Below are 24,684 nucleotides of genomic sequence, written 5' to 3'. Positions count from 1 at the left end.
GGTACTGTAAAGCGGTCCCCACCGAAGACACGCTCAGTAATCTGTTACCAGGTTAATTATGACTGTCTTATATGATGTGAAAGTCGTTTTGCAGGAACAGCGCAGTGCAAAAACATAAAATGGCTATAAATTACAAAGTTAGGAAGTGCTGCCACTAAAAGGAGTCATGGGTTCATGGACCATTCAGAAAATCTGAGGATAGAGGTGAGGAAGCTGTTCCTGAATCATTGAATGTGTAGGTCCTCAGGTTCCTGTACCGCCTCCTGAGGAAAGGGCTTGAGGACTGGCTACTTGCTACTAAGCAGAGGGATGTTTAGAACCAGACTGAACTGAGATTTGAGCCCAGGCTGCGACCAACAGTAACTTGAACGCTAAGTCCCATTCACTCAGTAATTAAAACAAAATTGATCCTAAGGGTCTTAACGTCTGCAACATTACCTCGACTAAATGGAGATGAGCTGTACAGGAAAGAGACCAAGAGGCAAGTCTTGTCATAAAATCAGAAAAAATTGGAAATTTTCCACAGGAAAGAGAAAGATTTAATGTTTCACATCAGCTGTCAGTCATGGGGAAAGGTCGCTGAACTGAAGCATTAATTCTGTTTCTCTCTCCACCGCTGCTCCCTAACCTACAAATGTGACCCGCATTTTCTGTTTTCATTAGGAAAATGAACACATGGTTGAAGTGGTCTGGGATGAATGGGTCCATTTAACGAAACATCCTGCAGTACAGGGATAGGAAGGAAATGTGTCATTGGACAGGTTCACATCTGAGCTGAGCTGGGGCTTGTGTCCCAGCAGGAAGGATAACTGGGATGGTCACAGGAATGTAAACATTTGTGGCTAGGAGGGAGAGTGAGTGGTAAAGTATCATCACGTCAGTGCTAAAATAGATGAAAGGGAAGAGATTATAGCAATAGCCGGGTGCCATGGGTTGAAAGAAACTGAGAGATGGGAAGTAGGAAAACTAAGAAAGGGGAAAATGGTGTAAAATGAAAAGAGGGCAAAAGAGTTCACAACTCAAATAAACATTCCATATGGAAATACCAAGAGCGCAGGGGCACGCTGAATGGATTTAGATGTAAATTTAGAGATGTGGATGTTTGACAGATGGTTGCAAGATGGCTGGGATTGGAAACACTCAACATATAAGTTAAGGAGAAGGGAGAAATGGACCTGGTGAGAATGAAGTGACTTCAGTCGGGAAGGGACTCCAGCAGGCAGTGGAAATGTGACGGTACATTAAGGGAATTTCAAAAAAAGTTGACAGCCAGCCACTGGTGTAGTAGCATCTATACTGGACTTTTGAGGAAGAGTGGTCCCTGGTTCAAATCTGGCTCTTTGCACGCTTTCTGTCGGTGCTGGGTTGAGCGTCGAGCCAGCAACTCAATCTCGTAAAATAATCAGGCACATGCTGAGGGAGCAGCGAGGTTGCAGCCTGAGGCACCGCGGGGCACAGAGAGGGACAACAGCAACAAAAAAAAGTTGAAGGACTTTGAGTTCGAGCTGTATAATCGTGGTGAACAAACAAGCCAGAAGAATTTTGGATTGCAGGGTTTTTATAGAATAAATGTATTAGTAAGTGGATGAATTTGTTCCTTGTGGTTTGCGTAGAGCATCAGAACCATCAAGGGATATTGCATTCCATAAAGAGCAATATGCCAGAAATAACTGCAGAAGTATACATCTAGCATGTGTATAACTTTAATTGTAGTATCTGAAAGGAGAAATTTAGCTTTAGATAAAGCTGACCTCATCTGGTGAGATTGTGTTCTGAGAAAACTAGGCAACTGTTTTGCAGGTAAAACAACAAAAGATCTGTGGAAGGTGTTCAAAGAAGAAATGACTCAGAAGAAATTATTACCGTAAAGGGCAAGGACTTTACTGGGGTGCACAGAGCAGCCATGGAATTGAGTACAATTTAGAACGAAAAGGCAAAGCTGCTGCCGGTATTAGTGATGAGGTAATTAAGCAGGTGTTAACAGTGACAAAAGGGGCACGTGAAAGGAAATGGGAAAGTCAACATGACGTAGATGTTGGCAATCTGAATAAAAACAGATTGCTGGAAACACTCAGCAGATCAATCTACGTCTGTCTGAAGAGAAACAGTGTCAGTGGTTAAGGACAGAGACTTCTCTTCAGAATTGATTACGTTTAAAAGAGGGCGGTCCAATTGTTAAAGGTGATTTTTTAAATAACAGGTACAGTGTAATTATACAGTGATGTTGCATAAATATCAACATCAAGAAAAGTGCAGAGGCTGGAAATCTGAAATGGGAATAGGAATTTCTGGAACCCTATTCTATTAAAGTTACGCGGTACCCTGCCTGTCAGTTCAGGAGAAATGTGCCTGACCTTTCAAATAACTTTGTTTTGAGTCTTCTGGGATGCAGACCAATGTGGTGGAATTCTTAATGAGGTTAAATGCTTAGAAACTCTAGATTTGAAATTTTTTGTGTGTTGATATTGATAAAAATCGTGTTATGACAGCGTGGTAGGGAATTTCGTGGTACTGACAGTGTGGCAATGAATTTTGTGGTTTGACAGTGGCAGTGATTTCGTGGTACTGACAGTGTGGCAGTGAATTTTGTGGTTTGACAGTGGCAGTGAATTTCGTGGTTTGACATTGTGGCAGTAAATTTTTTGACAGTGGCAGTGGCAGTGAATTTTTTTGCATCATGTTGCTGATGTTGGGATTTCTGTCAGTGGGACTACAGACTTTGAAGTACCTGCAATTGTTACAACAGGAAACCCGTTCCTTAATTATGACTGGCATCAATTCACTTGGAAATGAGTAGAAAATTCGTTAATGCTGCCCCACCACAATTTTCATCTGCACAGGCAGACTTTCAAGGCTAGGGTTTCTGAACCACTTAAACTTACAGTCATAATCATTAAAATATTATGGAAATGCTTAGCCAATTACATCTCTATAATAAACCAGAATGTGCTGCAAACATTCAACAGGTCAGGTCCCACATGTGTGAGAGAAGAAGCAGAGTTAACATTTCAGATTGACAACCCTTTGGGAATCAGGGCTGCTACTGGAATGTTAGTCTTATCTCAGACACTGGAATGCAAGGCTGTCAAAATAGGGCTACATCTATTCAAAGTTCTGGTTAGAGCACATCTGAAGTACCATGCACAGCAGAAGCTGGATATGTCAGTTTAAGCCAAAAGCACAGCTGCACAGCCCAAAATATTTCTTAAATGCCAAGAGTTAAGCTAGGAGACTAGATTATACAAACCACAGTGGTATTCTCTAAAACTTAGAAAGTTGATGGCTGATTTGATCAAACTAAGATTTAAAGTGGAGCTAATTATGTGATTTGAGACGACTTTGCCTCAGGAAGAGCTGCCCCGCTCCTAAAACTGGCAGGATCTGGCACGCTCTTCAGCAGGTGCTGGTCAGTTGCAGACTTTACCTTGAGACTGGTAGTTCTTTGTTACCAAAAAAGAAGCAAAGTTGGACATATGAAATAGCATCACAAACCAACCTTGAATGTTGGGTTTGGTTTAACTATAGTATAGTTTCTGTTTTTCCTCAACTCTGCCTTCATGGACCACATTGCAAACCCTCCAACCGGGAAAAAAACCCAGCTTTCTCATATTAATACAACTAATTTCCAAGTTTAATTGTCATTCAACCATACATGAATACTGATGAGTGCAGCCAAACGAGACAGTGTTACTCCGGGGTCAAGGTGCAAGACAGAGGACCAGCAGTTGCACACAGCACAAAGCACACACAGGATAGCAAGCACAAATAGTGTCACAATCACACAGTAAAAGAGTCCCAAAACTTGTGCCATCAAACCACAGTCAACCACAGCGGAGTCTGTCTCCCAACGAGCGAACACTGGAGAGCAGCACCGACTCCAGCGTGGACACCGTGCTGGGGCGCTCCTGCAGACGGCACTGCAGGTTTGGACCCAGTCCTTGCACATACAAAACAGCGAGCACATTTAGAATATCAGTAAAATATTACAACACAGAATATATATATATATATATATTTAGTCCAGATCTCCCCCCACCCCACCCCCAGCGCATCAAAATCATCAGTCAACCACAATAGAGCTTCCAGCCTGGACGCTGTGCCATACCGCCCCCGGTAGCGTGCGCCATCCCTCACGTCCACTAAGCAACACCACGGTTTGAGCCTCAGTCATCGCATATTCAAGCACATACGGAATATTAGTAAAATACAAGCATGCAAAATATAAATGTATATGGCCCAGACCCCTTAAGACCATTGAAATCTTCAGTCGACTACAATGTGCCAAGCTGCCCCCGGTGGCTCTCTCTCAGTGGCTGTAACGCAGGCGACCCCCTCCCCCCCACAAAGCTTGAGGCCTTCAATCCATTTAGCGCCGTTAATATCTGCAGTCGATCACAACAGAGCTTGTCGTCTTCTGAGCAAAACCCAGGGAGGGCAGCACTGAGTCTGTCCCCCCCCCCCACCCCCGTGGAAGGCACTGGGCTCATCCCTCATTGCTGATGGCTGCAAACTGGACTAGTCCTCGCGATGACCTGAGGCCACGCAGTTTCCCTGCTCTCAGCCAATAAATCGGTGAATTGAACTACAGCATTCCAGATTTAAAATTACCCTACCAAAATAACTCTTAAATTTAACAGGAATATACACTCAGTGCCGCGTTATTAAGCTCATTAATGCAGGTATCTAATCAGCCAATCATGTGTCATCAACCGTGCATAAAAGCATGCAGACATGGTCCAGAGGTCCAGTTGTCGTTCAGACCAAACATCAGAATGGGGAAGAAATGTGATCCAAGTGACTTTGATCATGGAATGGTTGTTGGTGCCAGATGGGGTGATTTGAGTATCTCAGATACTGCTGATCTCTTGGGACTTTCATGCACAACAGCTTCTAGAATTTACGGAGAGTAGCGCGAGAAATAAAAGTAAAATCCAGTGAGTGGCAGTTCTGTGGATGAAAATAGCTTGTTAATGAGAGAGGGCAGGGGAGAAAGTCCAGACTGGTTCAAGCTGACAGAGTAACCACGTGTTACAGCAGGGGTGTGTGGAATGGACAACACGTCGAACCTTGAAGCGGATGGGCCACAGCAGCAGAAGACCATGAACGTACACTCAGTGGCCACTTTATTAGATGTAGGAAGTGCCCAATCAAGTGCCACTGAGTGTATTAAGTTTGCTCAGTCTTTCCCATTCCAGTGGATTCTTCCGTGAGCTCCACACTAACAATATTTGGAGCATCCTCAAAATATTTAAAACAAAACACATGGAGCAGGGACCCTATAAAAGGAAGCAAAAGCTTCAACTGATCTCTGTTGTGTCAAAATAAATCTCGCACATTTGACAAACATTGATTTTCCTGGTAGGGGGAAGGGAACCAGGACTAGGAGACTTGGGCCAGACCAAATCCTGTTGTTATCCTGGAAAGCTGAGCCAAGCTTCATCAGTGCAGTCAATGTTTGCACTGACGTGCCAAATAAACACTGGCCCCTCTCAGAAAAACAACCTGTCAGAAACAAAAGCAAAATGTTCTTTAACACGAGTCGACATGAAGTGGATTTCTCTCTCTCTCTTTTCAGCTTCGGTGATTGAATTCCCACAGATCCTTGGTGAATGTTTAGAAGTTCTGCATCTGGACAGTAACTTTCTGGATTCAGTCCCTCAGTCGGTGTGCTGGCTGCGTGCACTCTCTGAGCTGTACCTTTCCAAGTAAGATAGCTGCTGTTTATTGTGAACACATTTTGTGGGATTGCTGGGCACTCCATTAAGAAAGAAGCATTCTATTTTCATCTAAAGCTGTAACAACATCTTTAAAAAGTTATTTTTGTGAGTAAATACTACTGTCCAGCTCTGAATGTCTGTCAGATTCTCCTCACTGACTTGTCCACGACATGGTTCAACTTCCAATTTGAGCAGATGTTGAAAGTGCGTTTTACTATATAATAGCCTCAACTTGTTTCAAAGGAGCAAACAAGACACACAAAATGCTGGTGGAACGCAGCAGGCCAGGCAGCATCTACAGGAAGAAGTACAGTCCTTTGCCCTGACAAAGGGTCTCAGCCCGAAACGTCGACAGTGCTTCTCCCTATAGATGCTGCCTGGCCTGCTGGGTTCCACCAGCATTTTGTGTGTGTTGTTTGAATTTCCAGCATCTGCAGATTTCCTCGTGTTTGCGTTTTTAAATTCAAAGCAATTTAAATTCAATTAAGTTTGACACGCGGTGCCTTCAAAGACAGTTGAATATGCAACTCATGGAATGAAGTAGGTTTTATCTGTCTGAATGCTTTGCTTCTTTCTCTCTCAACAGTAACCCTGGAATCCGAGAGCTTCCTGCCGAGCTTGGTCAGCTAGCTAATCTGTGGCAGCTGGACATCGATCAGTTAACTATCTCAAATGTTCCAACAGAGATCAGAAATGAAGGTAAACTAAGCTGTGCTGTTTTTCTTCACTACAATTGGTTAGTTTTTGGTTGAGGCCGAGAGTGAAGCCAAATTGTGGGTGTGGGCTGATGGGACACTGACGGGACCAGAGGAACAGGACCTCTTGGACCCTTTTTGCCTTTCAATGAGATCATGGTTGGTCTGTGACTTAATTCAATTTACCCAGCTTCTTCCATAACCCTCAGTAACTTCAAACAAAAACTTGTCAATCTCAGAAATAAATGACCTGGCAGCCATTACTTTCTTGTGGAAGGGATTGCCAAACTGTCAGCTTCTGTGCTTCTTAACTACATCTGTGCAAAGAGGTCTGTGTCTTTAGAGACTTCTCTTCAAATGAGCTGGAGTTAGAGGTCTGTATATTGGAATTGGGGCAGCACGGTAGCATAGTGGTTAGTACAACACTTTATAGTACTGGCGGCCAGGGTTCAATTCCCCCTACTGCACATAAGGAGTTTGTACGTTCCCCCAATGACGACAAGGATTTCCTCCGGGTGCTCCAGTTTCATAGAACAATACAGCACAGTACAGGCCATTCAGCCCACAATGCTGTGCCGACCCTTAAACCCTCCGTCCCATATAACCCTCCACGTTAAATTCCTCCATATACCTGTCTAGTAGTCTCTTAAATTTCGCTAGTGTATCTGCCTCCACCACTGACTCAGGCAGTGCATTCCATGCACCAGTAAAAAACCTTCATCTAATATCCCCCTTGAACTTTCCTCCCCTTACCTTAAAGCTATGTCCTCTTGTATTGAGCAGTGGTGCCCTGGGGAAGAGGCGCTGGCTGTCCTCTCTATCTATTCCTCTTAATATCTTGTATACCTCTATCATGTCTACTCTCATTCTCCTCCTCTCCAGAGAGTAAAGCCCTAGCTCCCTTAATCTCTGATCATAATCCATACTCTCTAAACCAGGCAGCATCCTGGTAAATCTCCTCTGTACCCTTTCCAATGCTTCCACATCCTTCCTACAGTGAGGTGACCAGAACTGGACACAGGACTTCAAGCGTGGCCTAACCAGAATTTTATAGAGCTGCATCATTACCCCGTGACTCTTAAACTCTATCCCTCCCATAGTCCAAAGGTGTACTGGTTGTTAGGTTAATTGGTCATTGAATTTGGCTAAGGTTAAAATGGGGGACTGCTGGGTGGTACAGTACAAAAGGCCAGAAGGGCTTATTCTGTGCCGCATCCCAATAAATAAACAATAAGTGGATTAAGGATGGGGATAGTTGCCCTGGTGGCTGATGCACCCATCAGATTAGGTACTATATATCGGTCTGATAAAGAGGCATCGGAGGATGTGACACATAGAGGGATCCTGAAGATGGAAAACCTTGGTCAAAGGTTTTTGTAGGCTGGATGGGAGCGTAGAGTACCAGGGAAATGAGCAAACTGACAACAACGCCATGCTATATCGGTAAATGCAGCTTACTGTAGAGAATTGCAAAACTGTGGTGGTAACTGGGGTAGAGTAGGTTGGGGGATAGATGGTGTTCTCTGCACTTGTGAGTGTGAGTTTTAAGGGCAGTGTTGTCTGCCTGGTACCATGGGTAAAGATGTCTGATTGAAACCATCAGGAAACTGGAATAGAAGTGGAAAGATCCAATAAGGAGCCAGTGATATACGTAGAGCAGGGGTTCTCCTGAAGGGAAAAGCAGCAGCAAGAGTCCAAATTAAAAACCAGAGTCACAAAGGCAATAATAATCCCTGGGTGACTGCCTAGCAACAGACAAGTTAGCACTGGGAGAAAGATCAGAGGGCAGAGCGTGTGGTTCACAGATTGGTGTGGGGGAAATTGGCTGCATTCATGGGGAAATGGTGCCAGTGCTGGAGAACGAGGAAGCTGTTCCACTGGGACAGGTTTCACTTGAACAGGGCTGGGACCCGTGCATCCGCAGATCGAACAATGTGGGCCATAGGAAGGATTTTGAAACAGAGGGAGGGGAGGGTGTTGGGAGTGGGTTGGAGATGAAAGTTAAGATAAAGGTCAAACAGATACTGCTTGGTGGCCGAATGGGTGGTCTGAAGGAACTGCACATATATTGTACATGCAACAGTTCACTCCAAATAGGGTCAGCAGGGAAAATTCTGCAAAGAAACACTAAAAGCTCTTTATCCAATTATATGCAGTATTTGCAACAATTTAGATCATAGGAAAAGTATGATTAGAAATGGATGCAGGTGATTTAATTACAGCCACAGAGGCATGGTTGCAGAGTGATTGAAGTTAAACAATAAACTTTTCGTTATTTTAATTTGAAAGGCAAAATGGAAATGTTGGAAGAGTATCCCTGATGTTAAAGGATGTGGTAAAGGCATTAGGGAGGAAGAAGCTTTGCCTGGGAAATTATGATACGGAGTAATTTTCAGTGAAGCGAAGGGAGAGAGAATGGTGATTGGATTTGTACATAGACCCTCAGGCAACAGTTATAATGCATCAAAAAATCAGTAGAGCTTTTCACAAGTGGGATACAGTAATGATGGGGGACTGGTAGACTGAACAGATCGAATGAGCGGTTACAATGGGGTGGAGCACAGCGTGATTTTTACTAGATTAGTATGCTTAGGAATTAACAAGGCAGAGGGCAATTTTAGATATAGCATTATGTAATAAAGGGTTAATTAATGACATGGCAGTGAAGGTGTCTTTAGGGAGCATTGCTAGTAATAAAATTAATTTTGTAAAACGTAATGACCAGTTTAACAGCAAACCTGAATGAAGCAAGTTACCAGCACTTGAACTATGAGTTGGTTCCAATGTTATAACCAAAGATTGTAAACAATGGCAAATATTTAATGTAGTGCACAAACAATGTACACCACTTTATGGGCACAAAATAAGAAATGTGCTCCAGCTGCTGCTGACAAAATTTAAAGATAAAAAAAATCAAAGGAAAAGCAACAATTGTGAGGGTTGGAAGTTTTCAGAATCCAGTAAAGAGGGGCAAGGTGCTCATAAGTGTATGATAGTAGGTGAGCTAGAAACAGGAAAATTGTAGGAGTGTTTAAAAAAGGAAAGTGTTGGTAAATGGGATTTGTATAGATGGGTACATGATGGGTGATATAGATAGGGTGTGCCATAAGACCATAAGATACAGGAGCAGAATTAGGCCATTTGGCCCATTGAGTCTACTCCGCCATTTCATCATGGCCCTGACCAATCAAGGATCTGTCAACCTCCGCCTTAAATATACATAGTGGCTTGTCTTCCATGGCTGCGTGTGGGAATAAATTCTACAGATTCACCACTCCCTGGCTGAAGAAATTCCTCCTCATCTTTGTTCTAAAAGGATGCCCCACTATTATGAGGCTGTGTCCTCTGGTCTTAGACTCTCCCACAATAGGAAACATCCTCTTCACATCCACTCTATCAAAGCCTTTCACCATTTGATGGGTTTCAATAAGGTCACTCTGCATTTTCTGAGTTCCAGTGAATACAGGCCCAGAGCCATCCAAAAACTCTTCATATGACAAACCATTCAATCCTGGAATCAGTTTCAGCACATCCTTTCTAAGATAAGGAGCCCAAAACTGCTCACAGTACTCCAAGTGAGGCCTCACCACTGCTTTATAAAGTCTCAGCATTACCTCCTTGCTCTTATATTGTAATCCTCTTGAAGTGAATGCCTTCCTCACCACATACTCAACCTGCAAATTAACCATCAGGGAATCCTACACAAGGACTCCCAAGTCCACATGTCCCGGTGTATTTTTTCTCCATTTAGAAAATAGTCAACTCTTTCATTTCTTCTACCAAAGTGTATGACCATCCCAGCACTGTGTTCCATCAGCCATTTCTTTAAGTCCTTCTGTAGCCTCTCTACTCCTCTAAACTACCTGCCTCTCCGCCTATCTTCATATCATTTGAAAACTTTGCAATAAAGACAACAACTCCATCATCCATCATTGACATATACATTAAAAAACTGGTCCCAACACAGAGCCCTGTGGAACACCACTAGTCACTGGCAACCAACCAGAAAAGGCTTCCTTTATTCTCACACTTTGCATCCTGCCAATCAGCCACTGCTTTATCAATGCTAGAACCTTTCCCGTAATACCATGGGCTCTTAACTTGTTGAGCAGCCTTGTGTGTGGCACCTTGTCGAAAGGCCTTATGAAGATCCAAGTACACAATATCAGCCAATTCTCTTTTGTCTATCGTGCTAGTTATTTATTCAAAGAATTCCAATAGATTTCTCAGGCAGGATTTTCCCTTGAGGAAAATGCTGACTGTGGCCTATTTTATCACATGCCTCCAAGTACTCTAAGACCTCATCCTTAATAATCGATTCCAATATCTTCTCACCACTGAGGTCAGGCTAACTGGCCTATAATTTCCTTTCTTCTTCCTCTCTCTCTCTGCTTGAAGAGTGGAGTGACATTTGCAGTTTTCCAGCCTTCCAGAACCACTCCAGAATCTTGTAAGATCATTACTAATGCCTCCATGATCTCTTCTGCCACCTCTTTCAGAAACCTGGGGTGCACACCATCTGATCCAGGTGACTTATCTAACTTCAAACCTTTCAGTTTCCCAAGAACCTTCTCTCGAGTTATTGTGACCTTATACATTTCATGACCCCTGACTCCTGGAACCTGCCATACTCCTGGTGTCTTCCACAGTGCAGGCTAATGCAAAATACTTGTTCCATTTGTCCACCTCTTTGTTGTACCTCATTACTACCTCTCCAGCATCATTTTCCAACAGTCTGATATCCAGTCTCATCTCTCTCTTTTATACTTTATCTGAAGAAACTTTTGGTATCTTCTTTAATATTATTGGCTAGCTTACTTTCATATTCCATCTTTGCCTCCTTAATGACTTTTTAGTTGCCTTCTGTTGGTTTTTAAAAGCTTCCCAATCATCAAACTTTTCACTAATTTTTATTCCATTATACGTCCTCTCTTTGACCTTTTGTTGGCTTTGACTTGTCTTTTAGCCATGGATGTGTCATCTTCCCTTTGGAATGCCCTCTTTCATTTGTATAAATCCTGTGTCTTCTGAACTGCTTCCAGAAATTCCAACCATAGCTGCTGTGTCGTCATTCCTGCCAATGCTCTTTAACAATCAATTCTGGCCAACTCCTCTCTCATGCCTCTGCAATTCCCTTTACTCTACTGTAATACTGACTTGTTGGACTTTAGCTTCTCCTTCTCAAGTTTCTGGGTGAATTCTATCATATTATGATCACTTGTCCCCAAGGGTTCTTTTACCTTAAGCTCACTAATCCATTCCAGTTCATTACACAACACCCAATCCAGAATAGCCGATCCCCTTTCGGGCTCAACCACGTCCTGCTCTAAAAAGCCATCTCATGGACATTCTAGAAATTTCCTCTCTTGGAATCCCACACTAATTTGATTTTGCCAATCTACCTGCATGTCGAAGTACCCAATGGCCATTGTGACATTGCCATTCATTTTCTATCTCCCGTTGTAATTTGTAGGCCACATCCTTACTACTGTTTGGGGGTCTTTTTACCCTTGCAGTTCCTTAGCTGTATCCACAATGTTTCAACACCTACCATCTCTACAGAATTCGCCCTGCAGTTTGGGAGGGAAAGTTAAAATCAGAGGTATCATTATTGCAGTAGAGTAAATGGAGCTGTAGACATGAAAGAGCAGCTGGCCAAAGGATACTATCAGGGATGATGGCAGAGCAGTAAAGGCTGGAGTTTCTGGGAGTAACTCAGAAGATGCAAGATCAGTTCATCCCAAAGAAGGAAGAGTCATTCCAAAGGGAGAATGAGACCATTGCCACTGACAAGGGAAGTCAAAGACTGTATAAAGGCAAAAGAGGGGGTATACAATACAGCAGAAATTAGTGGGAAGCTAGAAGATTGGAAATCTTTAAGAACCAGCAGAAGGCAACTAAAAAAGCCATAAGGAGCGAAAAGATAAAAAATGAAGGTAATGATCCAATAAGAAGATAACAAAAGTTTTTCAGATTATATAAAGAGAAAAATAGATGCAGGAGTAGATGTCGGACCATGGGAAAATTATGCTGAATTGGGACAAAGAAATAACAAACAGACCTCCAGAAGACACCAGCAGTATGTCAGAAGTTCAGGAGTGTCGGGGGCAGAAGTGAGTGTAGTTGTAGGTGATTGGAAAGCTGGAAGATCTGAAGGTACAGTAGATAAGTCTCTTGGACCAGAAGGACTAAACCCCAAGGTTCTGAAAGAGAGAGCTGAAGAAATTGTGGGGGCTTTAGTAATGATCTTTCAAGAATCACCAGATTCTGAAACGGTTCTGGAGGACTGGAAAGTTGCAAATGTCACTCCACTCTTCAAGACCATAGGGAGGCAAAAGACAAAACTATAGGACATTTAGCCTGATTTCAGTAGATGGTAAGATGTTACAGTCCGTTATTAAGAATGAGGTTTCAAGGTATTTGATAAAATAGGCTGAAGTCAGCATGGTTTTCTTAAGGGGAAATCTTGCCTGACAGATTTGTTAGAATTCTTTGAGAAAATAATAGGCAGGTTAGACAAAGGAGAGTCAGGGATATTTTTACTTGGATTTTCAGAAAGCCTTTCACAAGGTGCCACACATGAGGCTGCTTAACAAGATAAGAGCCCATGGCGTTACAGGAAAGATTCTAGCATGACCAGAAAATTGGCCAACTGGCAAGAGGCAAAGAGTGGGAATAAAGGTAAACACAAAGTTCGCTGCAGATGCTGTAGTCAAAGCAACACGTCCAAACAAGCTGGAGGAACTCAGCAAGTCGGGCAACATCCGTGGAAACGAACAGTGAATATTTCCACAGGTGCTGCCTGACCTGCTGAGTTCACCAGCTTGTTTGTACGTGTTGGAATAAAGGTGGCCTTTTCTGGTTGGCTGCTGGTGGTTAGTGGTGCTTCACAGGATCGCTTCTTTTCACGTTATATGCCAATGATCTGGATGATGGAATTGATTGCTTTGTGGCAATGTTTGCAAAAACTACAAAGAATGGTGGAGGTGTGGGCAATATCCATGGAGAATGGAGTCTGCAGAAGGACATGAACAGATTGGGAGAATGGGCAAAGAAGTGGCAGATAGAATACTGTCAATGGAAGTGTATAATCAAGCACTTTGGCTGAAGGAGTAAAATCATAGACTGTTTTCTAAATGGAGAGCAAATGCAAAAATCAGACGTGCAAAAAATGAATCATCCTAGTGCAGGATTCCCTAAAGATTAACTTGCAGGTTGAATCGGTGGTAAGGGAAGTAAATGCGATGTTAGCATTCATTTCCAGAGGACTAGAGTATAAAAGCAAGGATGTAACGCTGAGTCTTTATAAGGCATTGGTCAGACTATACTTGGAGTATTGTGAATAGTTTTGGGTCCTGCTTCTGTGAAAGGATTTGGTGGCATTAGAGAGGGTCCAGAGGTGGTTTGCAAAAATTATTCTGGGAATGAAAGGGGAAGCTTCAGGTGGCTCTGAGTCTGTAATTGCTGCAGTTTAGAATGGGGGGGGGGGGGGAACAACTAGATGGTGTGGACGTGGAGAGGATGTTTCTAATAGTTGGACAGTCTAGGACCAAAGGGCACAGTCTTAGAGTAGAAGGGCATCTCTTTGGAAGAGATGAGTAGGAACGTCTTTAGCCAGAGGGTGGTGAATCTGTGGAGTTCATTGCTGCAGATGGCTGTGCAGGCCAAGTCATTGGGTAGATTTGAAGAGGAGGTTGATAGGTTCTTGACTATTAAGTGTTTCAAAGTTTACAGGAAGGTGGGATGAGAATGAGGTTGAGAGGGGAAATAAATCAACTGTAATTGAATGGTAGAACAGACTGGATGGGCTGAGTGGTCTGGTTCTGCTCCTGTGTTTTATGGTCGCCACACAATTGGAATGGTGTATTTGCCCTGGAGAAGGTGGAGAGGGGATTCACTAGGAAGTTGCCTGGAAGTAGAAAGGAAGAAAGGTCAGGGTGGGAGGTGGAGAGTTAAACTGACAGGCAACCAGCTCACAAGGCGTAGATGGAGAGAGTGAATCTGTGTATCTTAAGGTGTTTTGTTCAAATCTGCTCTCTGCTTCCCAAATTCTGTGAACGTTCTGTGCATGCCTGGCTCCTCTGTGAATTAGCAAGTGAATGGAAAACCCAGCAGAATAGTAAGGGCAACATCACATCCTGAACATTCACCATTTTGCATTTTATTGAAATGGCGTCACAGAATGGATAAAAACACATTTTCTATTTGATTCAATTTCTTAACTGCTTTTGAAATGCTGAAAAGTTGTCATCCGTTGAAGTGTCAGGGAAGAGCAGAGTTTAATGATGACTTTCATATGCCGGATGTTAGGCTGGAGTCGCCCAGGACTCTAGTTAGCCCACACTGGCACAGCTCCAGGCAACGTACCCTGGGGAAGATGTACAGGGTTTGTAGAAACTGCAGTGCACGTTTACCAGATTCATGATCTTAAAGTGTTATTTACGATCAGAACTTATACAACTCCAAAAGTAGTGTAAAGGTAATTTAATGCTTTCAGGAAGCGAACTGGAACGGCTGAGTTAGGCAGAAATAATGGATGTTGCTGGGTTATCCAAGATCAGGGCCATTGTCTCTAATGTAGACTCAAACTTTTCATTGGTAGTCTTGGGAAAACCGTATGGCTGAAGTGAAACGCTCTTCTATAACTTTACCAAGGGGACATTGCTAATTTTAGATTGCTAGATTAATCAGGGTGAAGGAAGAACACCACAGACCAGCCATGCTCTTACTAATTTGCAAAAAAAGAGCCTTAAATAGCCAACACGAGGAAATCTGCAGATGCTGGAAATTCAAACAACACACACAAAATGCTGGTGGAACACAGCAGGCCAGGCAGCATCTATAGGGAGAAGCGTTGTCGACGTTTCAGGCTGAGACCCTTCGTCAGGACTAAGGGTCTCGGCCCGAAACGTTGACAGCGCTTCTTCCTATAGATGCTGCCTGGTCTGCTGTGTTCCACCAGCATCTTGTGTGCCTTAAATAGCCAGCTGCTTTTTCTGCCCTTGGACATCCCTGCCTCGCTGACTATCTGTGCTGACACAAAGCTACCGCCAACTGTTTGTAACTGTCCCATAGGACCAACATCAGTGCTGACCTTCCTCAGAGCACAGCTGCGGAAAGCCGAGCCTTGCAAGCTGCTGAAGATGATTATCGTTGGGCCGCCCCGTCAGGGGAAAACCACCCTCCTCGAGACTCTTAAAACTGGGAAACCTCCACAGCCCATGCACAAAGAAAGCAGCATCCAAACCACCACCTGGGAGCTTCCGCGACCTGCTACCATCAAGACTAAGGTACTGATGTTGCTGCTGTGTTTCCAGGGTTACGTTTCAAAAACACGAAGCTGTATTCTTCAATTCTTTGTTCCTCTAGAAACTTTTTAGATGGGCTGAGGATTCCCACCCCACTGTCTTTCAGGCCATGAATTCTGAACCCTCAGTAAACATTGGACAAAGCTGTTTTCCTCATTTCTCCTTGAATCCTCACATTTCTGCCCATGGTTGCTGTCTAGGGAGGCAACTTCACCAGGCTTCAGAATTTTACATTACTCAATTTGCCCCTGAGTCGGCTCTGTTCTTTCAAAAAGCCTACCATTCTCTCCTCTATAATCATGGTTTTCTAGTCATCCTTGTTATTTCCTCTGCACCCCCGCTGTTGTATCACATCCTCTGACCAGAGCTGCTCTAACTATGTCCTAGCTAGTGTTTTTATACAGGTCTAGCAAGAGTTCCCTGATCTAGTGTTCGCTACCTTACCAGTAAAGGTATGTATCCTTTTAGCCACTTTCCCCACTGCCATCAAGGGTCTCAGGCTGTCTACTGCAAGACCTCTCAGAACCTCCACAAGCACCCCCCCCCCACACACATTTTTTTGTAATTTCACTTGTCTTGTTTGCTCTCCCCAAATGCATTCCCTTACGGATTTTCCAGATTAACTACTTTTGACCAACCTCGGCAGTAATTTTCTTTCTCACTTCCAAAACGCAGCCAATTTTGGTGACCTATGTGGGGAAGAAAAGTAGTAAGACGTTGTGACAAACGTTAAGGGGTTAATGACCACCTTCTAGTATGTGAATTCAAGGTGGGTAATCACTTATCTGTGACTAATGCGCACTGTGTGACTGAAATGTGCTTTGTAGACAGGATGGGAAAATAACTATGTCTGTGTTTCCTTGTTCGAAGAATCATCACATGTCTGTGCTTGGGAAAGCCTGATATACTGTCCTGAGAATGAACACTTAAGAAAGTCTATAACCGCACAAATTCACTATTCTAATGGGCTGTAGTTGAAGTTCCCTCCTTTTTCAAATTTAAGTGCTTCTTGTCACGTTCGCCTGGGGTATAAGAGCGTAATCCATTGTTGAGCAGAGTTTCAGAACTCCGTCTGGGCCTGCATGGTATCGTGTAATAATACCCTTTAGTCTGAAACAGTTCTCTGAGTCGGCCTGTCTGCTGCTCCTGAGATTCCCCCCGCCCCCCCACAACAGTATGTAAACTTCATGGCCTTTATATTTGTGTTCGAATGAAAAATTACCACAAAAGGCAAGGGGGAGGTGCATGCACTGGCGGTCATACGCTGCGTGGCGTTGCAAAAAGTTCCATCGATAAACTCCCCCAGTCAATGTCCATAGTAGTGCAGCACCCAAATTATATCCTCAGAGTTACCTGAAAAGCAATAATTCTTTATTTAGTGATGTAACAACCAGCCCTCGCTCCTGTTTCCCCTGAACCCGCACTGTTGAAGCAGCCAACACTTTGCTTTCACTGAGATCTTTGCCCGTCTCTTACCTCAGATACATCCTCATCCATATGCCTGGTTAGCTTTTTCCATGGAGGTCAGAGGCCTCTGTCACTCTCAGCTTCCCATTTCTGTTCACCATTTCACCGGTCCCCACTCGAAAAGAGGAGACTGCAGATTTTTCCAGCAGCTCACCTGAGCAACCCTGCCTCATTCACAGCCGCTTCCCGACAACCCTGCCTCATTCACAGCCGCGTCCCAGAGATCCTGTCTCATTCACAGCTGCTTCCCGGAGGTCCTGCCTCATTCACAGCCGCTTCCTGACAATCCTGCCTCATTCACAGCTGCTTCCCGGAGATCCTGCCTCATTCACAGCTGCTTCCCGACAATCCTGCCTCATTCACAGCTGCTTCCCGGAGATCCTGCCTCATTCACAGCCGCTTCCCGGAGATCCTGCCTCATTCACAGCCGCTTCCCGGAGATCCTGCCTCATTCACAGCCGCTTCCCGGAGATCCTGCCTCATTCACAGCCGCTTCCCGACAATCCTGCCTCATTCACAGCTGCTTCCCGGAGATCCTGCCTCATTCACAGCCTCGTCCCGGAGATCCTGCCTCATTCACAGCTGCTTCCCAGAGGTCCTGCCTCATTCACAGCCACGTCCCAGAGGTCCTGCTTCATTCACAGCCGCTTCCTGGAGGTCCTGCTTCATTCACAGCCGCTTCCCGGAGATCCTGCCTCATTCACAGCCGCTTCCCGGAGATCCTGCCTCATTCACAGCTGCTTCCCGGAGATCCTGCCTCATTCACAGCCGCTTCCCGGAGATCCTGCCTCATTCACAGCCGCTTCCCGGAGGTCCTGCTTCATTCACAGCCGCTTCCCGGAGGTCCTGCCTCATTCACAGCCGCTTCCCGGAGATCCTGCCTCATTCACAGCCGCTTCCCGGAGGTCCTGCCTCATTCACAGCTGCTTCCCGGAGATCCTGCCTCATTCACAGCCTCGTCCCGGAGATCCTGCCTCATTCACAGCCGCGTCCCGGAGGTCCTGCCTCATTCACAGCCGCTTCCCGGAGGTCCTGCTTCATTCACAGCCGCTTCCCTGAGGTCCTGCCTCATTCACAGCCACTTCCCGGAGGTCCTGCCTCATTCACAGCCGCTTCCCGACAACCCTGCTTCATTCACAGCCGCTTCCCGGAGGTCCTGCCTCATTCACAGCCGCTTCCCGGAGATTCTGCCTCATTCACAGCTGCTTCCCGACAATCCTGCCTCATTCACAGCCGCTTCCCGGAGATCCTGCCTCATTCACAGCCGCTTCCCGGAGATCCTGCCTCATTCACAGCTGCTTCCCGGAGATCCTGCCTCATTCACAGCCGCTTCCCGGAGATCCTGCCTCATTCACAGCCGCTTCCCGGAGGTCCTGCATCATTCACAGCCGCTTCCCGGAGGTCCTGCCTCATTCACAGCCGCTTCCCGGAGATCCTGCCTCATTCACAGCCGCTTCCCGGAGGTCCTGCCTCATTCACAGCTGCTTCCCGGAGATCCTGCCTCATTCACAGCCTCGTCCCGGAGATCCTGCCTCATTCACAGCCGCGTCCCGGAGGTCCTGCCTCATTCACAGCCGCTTCCCGGAGATCCTGCCTCATTCACAGCCGCTTCCCGGAGGTCCTGCCTCATTCACAGCCGCTTCCCGGAGATCCTGCTTCATTCACAGCCGCATCCCGGAGGTCCTACCTCATTCACAGCCGCTTCCCGGAGATCCTGTCTCATTCACAGCCACGTCCCGGAGGTCCTGCCTCATTCACAGCCACTTCCCAGAGGTCCTGCCTCATTCACAGCCGCTTCCCGGAGATCCTGCCTCATTCACAGCTGCTTCACGGAGGTCCTGCCTCATTCACAGCCGCTTCCCGGAGATCCTGCTTCATTCACAGCCGCTTCCCGACAACCCTGCCTCATTCACAGCCGCTTCCCGACAACCCTGCCTCATTCACAGCCGCTTCCCGGAGGTCCTGCCTCATTCACAGCTGCTTCCCGGAGATCCTGCCTCATTCACAGCCGCTTCCCGGAGATCCTGCCTCATTCACAGCCGCTTCCCGGAGGTCCTGCTTCATTCACAGCCGCTTCCCGGAGGTCCTGCCTCATTCACAGCCGCTTCCCGGAGATCCTGCCTCATTCACAGCCGCTTCCCGGAGGTCCTGCCTCATTCACAGCTGCTTCCCGGAGATCCTGCCTCATTCACAGCCTCGTCCCGGAGATCCTGCCTCATTCACAGCCGCGTCCCGGAGGTCCTGCCTCATTCACAGCCGCTTCCCGGAGATCCTGCCTCATTCACAGCCGCTTCCCGGAGGTCCTGCCTCATTCACAGCCGCTTCCCGGAGATCCTGCCTCATTCACAGCCGCTTCCCGGAGAACCTGCCTCATTCACAGCCGCTTCCCGGAGGTCCTGCTTCATTCACAGCCGCTTCCCGGAGGTCCTGCCTCATTCACAGCCGCTTCCCGGAGATTCTGCCTCATTCACAGCTGCTTCCCGACAATCCTGCCTCATTCACAGCCGCTTCCCGGAGATCCTGCCTCATTCACAGCCGCTTCCCGGAGGTCCTGCTTCATTCACAGCCGCTTCCCTGAGGTTCTGCCTCATTCACAGCCGCTTCCCTGAGGTCCTGCTTCATTCACAGCCACTTCCCGGAGGTCCTGCCTCATTCACAGCCGCTTCCCGACAACCCTGCTTCATTCACAGCCGCTTCCCGGAGGTCCTGCCTCATTCACAGCCGCTTCCCGGAGATTCTGCCTCATTCACAGCTGCTTCCCGACAATCCTGCCTCATTCACAGCCGCTTCCCGGAGATCCTGCCTCATTCACAGCCGCTTCCCGGAGATCCTGCCTCATTCACAGCTGCTTCCCGGAGATCCTGCCTCATTCACAGCCGCTTCCCGGAGATCCTGCCTCATTCACAGCCGCTTCCCGGAGGTCCTGCTTCATTCACAGCCGCTTCCCGGAGGTCCTGCCTCATTCACAGCCGCTTCCCGGAGATCCTGCCTCATTCACAGCCGCTTCCCGGAGGTCCTGCCTCATTCACAGCTGCTTCCCGGAGATCCTGCCTCATTCACAGCCTCGTCCCGGAGATCCTGCCTCATTCACAGCCGCGTCCCGGAGGTCCTGCCTCATTCACAGCCGCTTCCCGGAGATCCTGCCTCATTCACAGCCGCTTCCCGGAGGTCCTGCCTCATTCACAGCCGCTTCCCGGAGATCCTGCTTCATTCACAGCCGCATCCCGGAGGTCCTGCCTCATTCACAGCCGCTTCCCGGAGGTCCTGCCTCATTCACAGCCGCTTCCCGGAGGTCCTGCCTCATTCACAGCCGCTTCCCGGAGATTCTGCCTCATTCACAGCCGCTTCCCGGAGGTCCTGCCTCATTCACAGCCGCTTCCCGGAGGTCCTGCCTCATTCACAGCCGCTTCCCGGAGGTCCTGCCTCATTCACAGCCGCTTCCCGGAGATCCTGCCACATTCACAGCCGCTTCCCGACAATCCTGCCTCATTCACAGCCGCTTCCCGGAGGTCCTGCCTCATTCACAGCCGCTTCCCGGAGGTCCTGTCTCATTCACAGCCACGTCCCGGAGGTCCTGCCTCATTCACAGCCACTTCCCAGAGGTCCTGCCTCATTCACAGCCGCTTCCCGGAGATCCTGCCTCATTCACAGCCGCTTCACGGAGGTCCTGCCTCATTCACAGCCGCTTCCCGGAGATCCTGCCTCATTCACAGCCGCTTCACGGAGATCCTGCCTCATTCACAGCCGCTTCACGGAGGTCCTGCCTCATTCACAGCCGCTTCCCGGAGATCCTGCCTCATTCACAGCCGCTTCCCGGAGGTCCTGCCTCATTCACAGCCGCTTCCCGGAGATCCTGCTTCATTCACAGCCGCTTCCCGACAACCCTGCCTCATTCACAGCCGCTTCCCGACAACCCTGCCTCATTCACAGCCGCTTCACGGAGGTCCTGCCTCATTCACAGCCGCTTCCCGGAGGTCCTGCCTCATTCACAGCCGCTTCCCGGAGATCCTGCCTCATTCACAGCCGCTTCCCGGAGATCCTGCCTCATTCACAGCCGCTTCCCGGAGATCCTGCCTCATTCACAGCCGCTTCCCGGAGATCCTGCCTCATTCACAGCCGCTTCCCGGAGATCCTGCCTCATTCACAGCCGCTTCCCGGAGGTCCTGCCTCATTCACAGCCGCTTCCCGGAGGTCCTGCTTCATTCACAGCCGCTTCCCTGAGGTCCTGCCTCTTTCACTGCCGCTTCCCGGAGATCCTGCCTCATTCACAGCCGCTTCCCGGAGATCCTGCCTCATTCACAGCCGCTTCCCGGAGGTCCTGCCTCATTCACAGCCGCTTCCCGGAGATCCTGCCTCATTCACAGCCGCTTCCCGGAGGTCCTGCCTCATTCACAGCCGCTTCCTGGAGATCCTGCTTCATTCACAGCCGCTTCCCGACAACCCTGCCTCATTCACAGCCGCTTCACGGAGATCCTGCCTCATTCACAGCCGCTTCCCGGAGGTCCTGCCTCATTCACAGCCGCTTCCCGGAGGTCCTGCTTCATTCACAGCCGCGTCCCGGAAATCCTGCCTCATTCACAGCCGCTTCCCGGAGATCCTGCCTCATTCACAGCCGCTTCCCGGAGATCCTGCCTCATTCACAGCCGCTTCCCGGAGATCCTGCCTCATTCACAGCCGCTTCCCGGAGATCCTGCCTCATTCACAGCCGCTTCCCGGAGATCCTGCCTCATTCACAGCCGCTTCCCGGAGGTCCTGCCTCATTCACAGCCGCTTCCCGGAGGTCCTGCTTCATTCACAGCCGCTTCCCTGAGGTCCTGCCTCATTCACAGCCGCTTCCCGGAGATCCTGCCTCATTCACAGCCGCTTCCCGGAGATCCTGCCTCATTCACAGCCGCTTCCCGGAGGTCCTGCCTCATTCACAGCCGCTTCCCGGAGGTCCTGCCTCATTCACAGCCGCTTCCCGGAGATCCTGCTTCATTCACAGCCGCTTCCCGGAGGTCCTGCCTCATTCACAGCCACTTCCCGGAGGTCCTGCCTCATTCACAGCCGCTTCCCGGAGATCCTGCCTCATTCACAGCCGCTTCCCGGAGGTCCTGCTTCATTCTCGGGCCCTTTCTTTTATTTCTTCTGTTTTTGGTACTTTACCAATTCTCCCTGAAATACTTAAGTTTGCACCACCAACCTCTGCGCAACTCTAATGTGTTGTGCTCATCACTGTATTTAGTTTTAGAGTTATTACACCTGTTGTATCTGATAATTAGCCAATTTCAATCTGAATCTTTGCCCCAGAGAACATGCCGCCTGTGAACATTGTTCCCTCAGATCTGTCTGGGAGCACTGTCTCATAACTTCCCATTATTCGTTCATCCAGTAACAACAGTCCTCTTTGGCTGGATGGGTGTTGCCTGTAAACTGGCCTATCTAATTGGGAACTGCTGCCGAGAGCACTTGGTGAATGCTGGCTCTGTGGGAACTCGCAATGAGTTAATAGACAGTATCATGCTGTAATGATCACAATGGAGATCACAGTGAACCCTAACAGTGCCGTACTGTGATCGCCGCAGTGTAAGACCTCAATCTTTATGGGACTGTCGGTGGTTCAATTTAATATCAGAGAATGCCTACCTGAAATTCTCACTCTTTGCAGACATCCACGAAACAGCAAAGAAAACCCAAAGAATGAATGACAGTAAAAGATCAGAACCCTAAAGCCCTACTCAATGTTCAAGGACTTGTCATGTGGCTTCTAACTCCATTGAAAGACACTATTGCTGCTTCTCAGCCCATATTTTACAGATGGGAGGCAGCTCTCCCCCTTTACCTCTCTGCAAAGCTTCACTGAAGATAGATTATCTGCATGGTGTTAAGTTGCTGTTTGTGGAAAATAGGTGCTTGCAAATAAGCTGACTACATTTTCATAAACTTTAAAATTCTGTGAAGTGCTTTTGGGCTGTTCCGAGCTCATAAATGACTATATATAAATGCAAGTCTTTTCTTAAAATAAAAGTTCTAATTCCTGCACTGGCTAATCATCTCAAACTTCTGATCACTCGCCTTCTGCCACGGGGAAAAGTCAATGCTCTTCGTTACTTTGAAAGCTTCAATCAAATCTCCCTCCGACATCCCTGCTAAAGGGGGCACAATCCCAGTCAGTGGTAAATCCAAGTGTTTGGCCTCCAATCCAACATGTGCTGCTCCAGACTGGGAATAAAGTGCCAGTTCGAGTTTTAGCAGAGTATCAGAATATCTTGAGGCTGGACTTCACCAGAAGTATGCTTTGAGTTGGGTTCTTGGCGGGGGAAGAGAAGGTCAGGGCGACTTCACCCAGTGAGTGTCTGACTGTCTCCTGTCGGGGATGTGTGTGGGCTGTTGGGAAAGTTGTGTCTCATTGGAAGGCAGTGTGAACCAGGGCAGGCTTTGCCCCTTCCAATTTCTGCAGAGGTTTCCTGGTTTTGGTGACAAGCAGCAAAGCCACAGTGCTTATTTATTTAATAACTGATTGATTGCGATATGGCACAGAACAGGCCTTTCCAGGGCTCTGGGCCACGCTGCCACGCAACCTGTGATTTAACCCTAGCCTATCACAGGACAATTTACAATAACCAATTAGCCTACCAACCCGAATGTCTTTGGGAGTAAACTGGAGCACCTGGAGGAAACCCACGCAGTCACAAGGAGAACGTACAAACTCCTCACAGGCAGTGGCGGGAATTGAACCTGGAACTTACCAGTACTGTAAAGCAGTGTGCTAACCTCTATGCTACCGTGCCACTAGTCTTGACCGAGCAAAGGCTTTGGACCTGTGTAAACCGAGGAGGCCTTAAGATACTTTGGTTTGCTCCCACAGATCCCTGCAGGTCTATATCATTACTTGTGAATGTGTGACACCCTTCTTTTTAATTGAGCAGTCCCCACTTTGCACTGGTACGGACATTTGCCTCTGGCACCATGACGAAAATATCAGTGTTTGAATGTGCAACATCAAAAATTTTCATCTTTCAAATGTACGAATCTGCCACATCCGGGGCCAAATAATAAGTGTAAACACTCCCAGAAAGATGGAAGCCTAGAAATTCTGCACCCCACACTCACAGCAAATTAGTGCAAGAGTTACATGTCATTGGGTTTGTTTTCGCTCATTATTTCATAGGTGGATTCCATTGTGTTTAATGTCTGGGACGTCGGAGGTAATGCTAAAATGGCCACAGTCAATCAGTGCTTCTTCACCGAGAGAGCCTTTTACATAGTGGTGTGGAACCTGGCCCTGGGAGAGGAGGCAGTGGCAAACTTACAGTCTTGGCTCCTGAACATTGAGGTAAGGATTTGCCGGGGGGCAAGACTATAAAGGCACTTGCAAGAAGATGGGGTGCCTGAAGAAACGGAGTGCTGAGTGACATGAGGGAAGGAACTAGCAGTGTATTAGACAGAGACACTCATGGCAGGACTATGGGGAGTACAAAGACAGGTTCAGAATAAGTGCACGGAAAACGATATATC

General features: G+C 47.2%; 1 protein-coding gene across 4 annotated transcripts in view; it reads left to right on the top strand.

The window, feature by feature from the left end:
* The window catches only part of lrrk1 (leucine-rich repeat kinase 1), a 216,811-nt gene that overhangs the window by 97,002 nt on the left and 95,125 nt on the right, over positions 1–24,684 (top strand). For all 4 annotated transcript variants that reach the window (XM_059952613.1, XM_059952611.1, XM_059952612.1 and 1 more), the window contains 4 exons: positions 5,576–5,705; positions 6,304–6,416; positions 15,488–15,702; positions 24,338–24,502. In XM_059952613.1, the coding sequence (XP_059808596.1) occupies positions 5,576–5,705; positions 6,304–6,416; positions 15,488–15,702; positions 24,338–24,502 (623 nt within the window). The remainder of the gene's footprint in view (positions 1–5,575; positions 5,706–6,303; positions 6,417–15,487; positions 15,703–24,337; positions 24,503–24,684) is intronic.

Source organism: Hypanus sabinus, chromosome 28, assembly GCF_030144855.1.
Source record: "Hypanus sabinus isolate sHypSab1 chromosome 28, sHypSab1.hap1, whole genome shotgun sequence".
NCBI classification, from domain to species: domain Eukaryota; kingdom Metazoa; phylum Chordata; class Chondrichthyes; order Myliobatiformes; family Dasyatidae; genus Hypanus; species Hypanus sabinus.
This window is presented reverse-complemented; position numbering and strand designations above follow the sequence as displayed.